Here is a 5132-nt window from a genome sequence, read left to right as displayed (position 1 = left end):
AATCTTAGCCAATCAGGATGGAGTCTGAGAAATCTGAAAGACCCGTTTCGTTGAATGGCTCTAGACTCTAGAGCCAATCACGCAAATTGGTACACAGTCTCTCTAGAGTCTAGAGAGACTGTGTACCAATTTGCGTGATGTTTGGACAAAATCTGTAGGTGTACTGTCCAAAAACCCTTTTTGCACAAAGCGGCCTCCTGGTGGCGCTATAACAGGCCGTTCTGGAAATTTTGGGGCAGAGGTTCATCGTTGGCATCCAGGGAGTGTGTGTGCAAAATTTGGCATAGACCGGGTTAACGGTGCCAGAGATTAGCTGATCACAGACGGACGGACACACGGACGGACGGACGGAGTGCAAAACATACTCTCTCCCCATGCCTTCGGCCTGGTGGAGACAATGACAGACAGCAGTGTGCACACTCAAGGCTGTTCAGCAAAGCCTTTTAGTTTAAGGAAGCTGCATTGCCCACATCCTATACTTTAGGTGCTAGGTGCCGAGGAAGTTCAGTCATGTGTTCAATAACTGAGGTCCAAAACGTTTCCATTGATCAATTCTATGTATTCTCTCTGTAGCCATTGTCCTATACCTCAGCATACAATAAATTCAGATTTTATGGGGGCCAGTTTCGAATTGCAGCCGTCCGTAGGTGCCCTTTGAGAGCGGTTTTGAAGGAGTCAAGGGATTCACATGTCTTAATGACTGTTGGTAGGGCGTTCCACATTTTGGTGGCATAGGAGGGAAAATAATTTAGTCCCTTGTTTGTGCCGAATCTGGGTTGTACATGTTTTTTTGCACTCCCTCTGGTGTTGTGGGTGTGGACTTCGTTAACATTAAGGAAGTATTTAGACAGATACATGGGTATCTTGGTGGTGTATCTAATCTTGTGGACCAGACCCATTGCAAGATGCTGTACTCTGTCGTCAACCCTAAGCCATTCCAGCCTGTCAAAGTGGGCAGGGGTGAGGTGGGTTCGGGGGGTGAGGCCAAGTAGGAGCCTGACCAGTTTGTTTTGGGAGGTCTGGAGCCTTGTTTTAAGGGCCTTTGAGGTGCTGTGGTACCAAGAGGTGCATGCATAGTCAAAGAAACATTGTACGAGGGCTCCTGTTAAGGTCTTCAAGGTGTTTTTGTTGACCAGTGAGGAGATCCTGTAAAGGAATCTTGTTCTTTGATTGACTTTTTTGATTACGTTGGTGGCCATTTTATCACCGGAAAGATTAGCCTCCAGGATGGAACCTAGTTAGGTAATTTCATATTTTCGTGTGATAATATTGTCACCCACTCTAACCAAGAAGCCATCTGCCTTGCTGAGATTACTATTTGATCCGAAGAGAATGGATTCAGTTTTTCCCAGGTGTAAGGATAGTTTGTTATCAGCGAGCCAGGTGCAGATTCTACCGAGTTCAGAGCTGGGGGTCTTTTCAACCTGCAGTTTGTTCTTGTCCGAGACCAGCAGTGCTGAGTCATCTGCGAACAGGAACAACAGGAACAGGAACAGGAACAAGTTGCAGTCACAAGCCACAGCCAGTCACAGCCATTCATTTGAATAGATTTTGTGCTAGGGACCCCCCATAAGAGAACATTTGTGTTGCTTCAAAATTATTCATTGTTCAACTGTTGTTGTTGAAAGAAAATAGCAACGCGACCACAGACTGACCAATGTGCTCTTTCCTTTCAGTGAGACTAAGATGGAGGCAGGGAAGGCTGCAGAAAGTGGCAGGAGTTGCAGCTGTCCGCGCAAGCGCTGGTTCTGTTTCATTTTGCTCGTGGCGTGCACAATTTCACGGAAATCACACGATGTATTCATGATTTGCAGCATTTTGTTTGAAACTGAGCACTTGCTTTGGAAGCCAATCTTAGCCAATCAGGATGGAGTCTGAGAAATCTGAAAGACCCGTTTCGTTGAATGGCTCTAGACTCTAGAGCCAATCACGCAAATTGGTACACAGTCTCTCTAGAGTCTAGAGAGACTGTGTACCAATTTGCGTGATGTTTGGACAAAATCTGTAGGTGTACTGTCCAAAAACCCTTTTTGCACAAAGCGGCCTCCTGGTGGCGCTATAACAGGCCGTTCTGGAAATTTTGGGGCAGAGGTTCATCGTTGGCATCCAGGGAGTGTGTGTGCAAAATTTGGCATAGACCGGGTTAACGGTGCCAGAGATTAGCTGATCACAGACGGACGGACACACGGACGGACGGACGGAGTGCAAAACATACTCTCTCCCCATGCCTTCGGCCTGGTGGAGACAATGACAGACAGCAGTGTGCACACTCAAGGCTGTTCAGCAAAGCCTTTTAGTTTAAGGAAGCTGCATTGCCCACATCCTATACTTTAGGTGCTAGGTGCCGAGGAAGTTCAGTCATGTGTTCAATAACTGAGGTCCAAAACGTTTCCATTGATCAATTCTATGTATTCTCTCTGTAGCCATTGTCCTATACCTCAGCATACAATAAATTCAGATTTTATGGGGGCCAGTTTCGAATTGCAGCCGTCCGTAGGTGCCCTTTGAGAGCGGTTTTGAAGGAGTCAAGGGATTCACATGTCTTAATGACTGTTGGTAGGGCGTTCCACATTTTGGTGGCATAGGAGGGAAAATAATTTAGTCCCTTGTTTGTGCCGAATCTGGGTTGTACATGTTTTTTTGCACTCCCTCTGGTGTTGTGGGTGTGGACTTCGTTAACATTAAGGAAGTATTTAGACAGATACATGGGTATCTTGGTGGTGTATCTAATCTTGTGGACCAGACCCATTGCAAGATGCTGTACTCTGTCGTCAACCCTAAGCCATTCCAGCCTGTCAAAGTGGGCAGGGGTGAGGTGGGTTCGGGGGGTGAGGCCAAGTAGGAGCCTGACCAGTTTGTTTTGGGAGGTCTGGAGCCTTGTTTTAAGGGCCTTTGAGGTGCTGTGGTACCAAGAGGTGCATGCATAGTCAAAGAAACATTGTACGAGGGCTCCTGTTAAGGTCTTCAAGGTGTTTTTGTTGACCAGTGAGGAGATCCTGTAAAGGAATCTTGTTCTTTGATTGACTTTTTTGATTACGTTGGTGGCCATTTTATCACCGGAAAGATTAGCCTCCAGGATGGAACCTAGTTAGGTAATTTCATATTTCCGTGTGATAATATTGTCACCCACTCTAACCAAGAAGCCATCTGCCTTGCTGAGATTACTATTTGATCCGAAGAGAATGGATTCAGTTTTTCCCAGGTGTAAGGATAGTTTGTTATCAGCGAGCCAGGTGCAGATTCTACCGAGTTCAGAGCTGGGGGTCTTTTCAACCTGCAGTTTGTTCTTGTCCGAGACCAGCAGTGCTGAGTCATCTGCGAACAGGAACAACAGGAACAGGAACAGGAACAAGTTGCAGTCACAAGCCACAGCCAGTCACAGCCATTCATTTGAATAGATTTTGTGCTAGGGACCCCCCATAAGAGAACATTTGTGTTGCTTCAAAATTATTCATTGTTCAACTGTTGTTGTTGAAAGAAAATAGCAACGCGACCACAGACTGACCAATGTGCTCTTTCCTTTCAGTGAGACTAAGATGGAGGCAGGGAAGGCTGCAGAAAGTGGCAGGAGTTGCAGCTGTCCGCGCAAGCGCTGGTTCTGTTTCATTTTGCTCGTGGCGGCAATTCTATTCTTCTACAACGTGAACGTCATGGAAATTGCAGCAGACTGGAGCCCACAATGGATACGTTACAACGCGACAACATGGTGGATCCCATACAAAGACCTGTTCCCGACGACAGCATCTCCCGACATCAAGGCAAGCGCTGTGGGCACAAGATTCAAATCCAAAACAACAAAAGGGAAAATTGTTACGTCCAACTCCTCCTCTCTTTTCATGCGACCTGAGGAGATGAATGCCACGGCAACAGCATCGACCATAACGGTGGTACATACTACAACAGTGTCCACTCCACAGACAACACCGCCTACACCACCTCCCTATGTATCTCCAGGGCCGTACTTAGTGGAGTACCCATATCGCTACCACTTCACCGTGGACGAGCCAGAGAAATGTGAACAACAGAAGCCTTTCGTGGTGCTGGTCGTCCCGGTCGCTCCCCACAACAGAGACGACCGTGACGCCATCCGTAGGACGTGGGGCAGTGAGAGCCCTGTGTCGGGCAAAGTAGTGAGCCTGTTCTTTTTGTTGGGACTGCCGACAGGAGAAGACGCAGAACGAACCCAGCGGCAAGTGCTGGAGGAGAGCAGAGAGCACAGGGACCTGCTGCAGGGTGACTTTCTGGACTGCTACAAGAACCTGACCATCAAGACCATGTTGATGCTGGAGTGGCTGGACTCTCGCTGCTCCATGGCCTCCTACGCCATGAAGATTGACTCGGACATGTTTCTAAACGTGCACAACTTGGTCGACATGTTGCTGTACGCTCCCAATGATGAATATATGACTGGACTTGTGGCACATGAGGCCGCAGTTCTGAGAGACCCCCACTCTAAATGGTACGTACCTTTTGAGATATTCCGAGAGTCACAGTATCCTCATTATGCATTAGGACTGGGCTACGTTATGTCCTTGGACCTGCCTGGAAAGCTTGTGAAAGCATCAAGACACGTCAAAGCTGTTTACATTGAGGATGTATACTTGGGTTTGTGTATGAGGTACCTGGGTATAGTACCCACCGAACCCCCAAATTGGTCTTCATTTCAAGTGTTTCCCGCGACTTATAGTCGCTGTGCTTACTCCAGGCTAATAGCCACCACAACTCATCAAAATACGGATCATATGAACATTTGGAAAGACTTTAAAAGACCAGGCCCTTACTGTCAGGCAATGTGAAAGAGACAATCTTTTTTTTTGCAATTATCTTGCCGGATACATTACAATTCATGTTGGACAACAGGGAAGTTTACTTCCATTTCAAATGGTGAATGTGAAAGACTGTTTTGCATATTTCATGCAGCGTTTTTACAGCATCAGAGCTAGCTTGTGTTCCGGCCCAGGGCGTTCCCGGAGGTATCATGTGTGACACCTCTTATTTGCTCTCCCTATAATGGATGTGTGGTAAAACACTGACTGTCTGCATGTGCACATTTATACGAGATGCATGTTCTATTCCTGTTCATCCTGTTCTTATCCTCGTTTTTACATCTGCTGTGTCTATAGGCCTGACGT

The 5132-nt window shown here is 47.0% G+C and overlaps 1 protein-coding gene across 1 annotated transcript; it reads left to right on the top strand.

The window, feature by feature from the left end:
* Positions 1-3536: 3536 nt before the first annotated feature.
* Positions 3537-4796, top strand: LOC306919697 (beta-1,3-galactosyltransferase 1-like; the record flags this gene model as incomplete). The annotated part of the gene is made up of 1 exon (XM_079496251.1): positions 3537-4796. One exon carries the CDS (start codon positions 3537-3539, stop codon positions 4794-4796), a length of 1260 nt encoding a protein of 419 aa, XP_079352377.1.
* Between the last annotated feature and the right edge of the window lie 336 nt (positions 4797-5132).

The sequence above is a fragment of the Electrona antarctica genome (genome assembly GCF_951216825.1).
Source record: "Electrona antarctica genome assembly, chromosome: 3".
Taxonomy (NCBI): domain Eukaryota; kingdom Metazoa; phylum Chordata; class Actinopteri; order Myctophiformes; family Myctophidae; genus Electrona; species Electrona antarctica.
The sequence above is the reverse complement of the archived record's forward strand: the minus strand, read 5'-3'. Positions and strand labels throughout refer to the sequence as shown.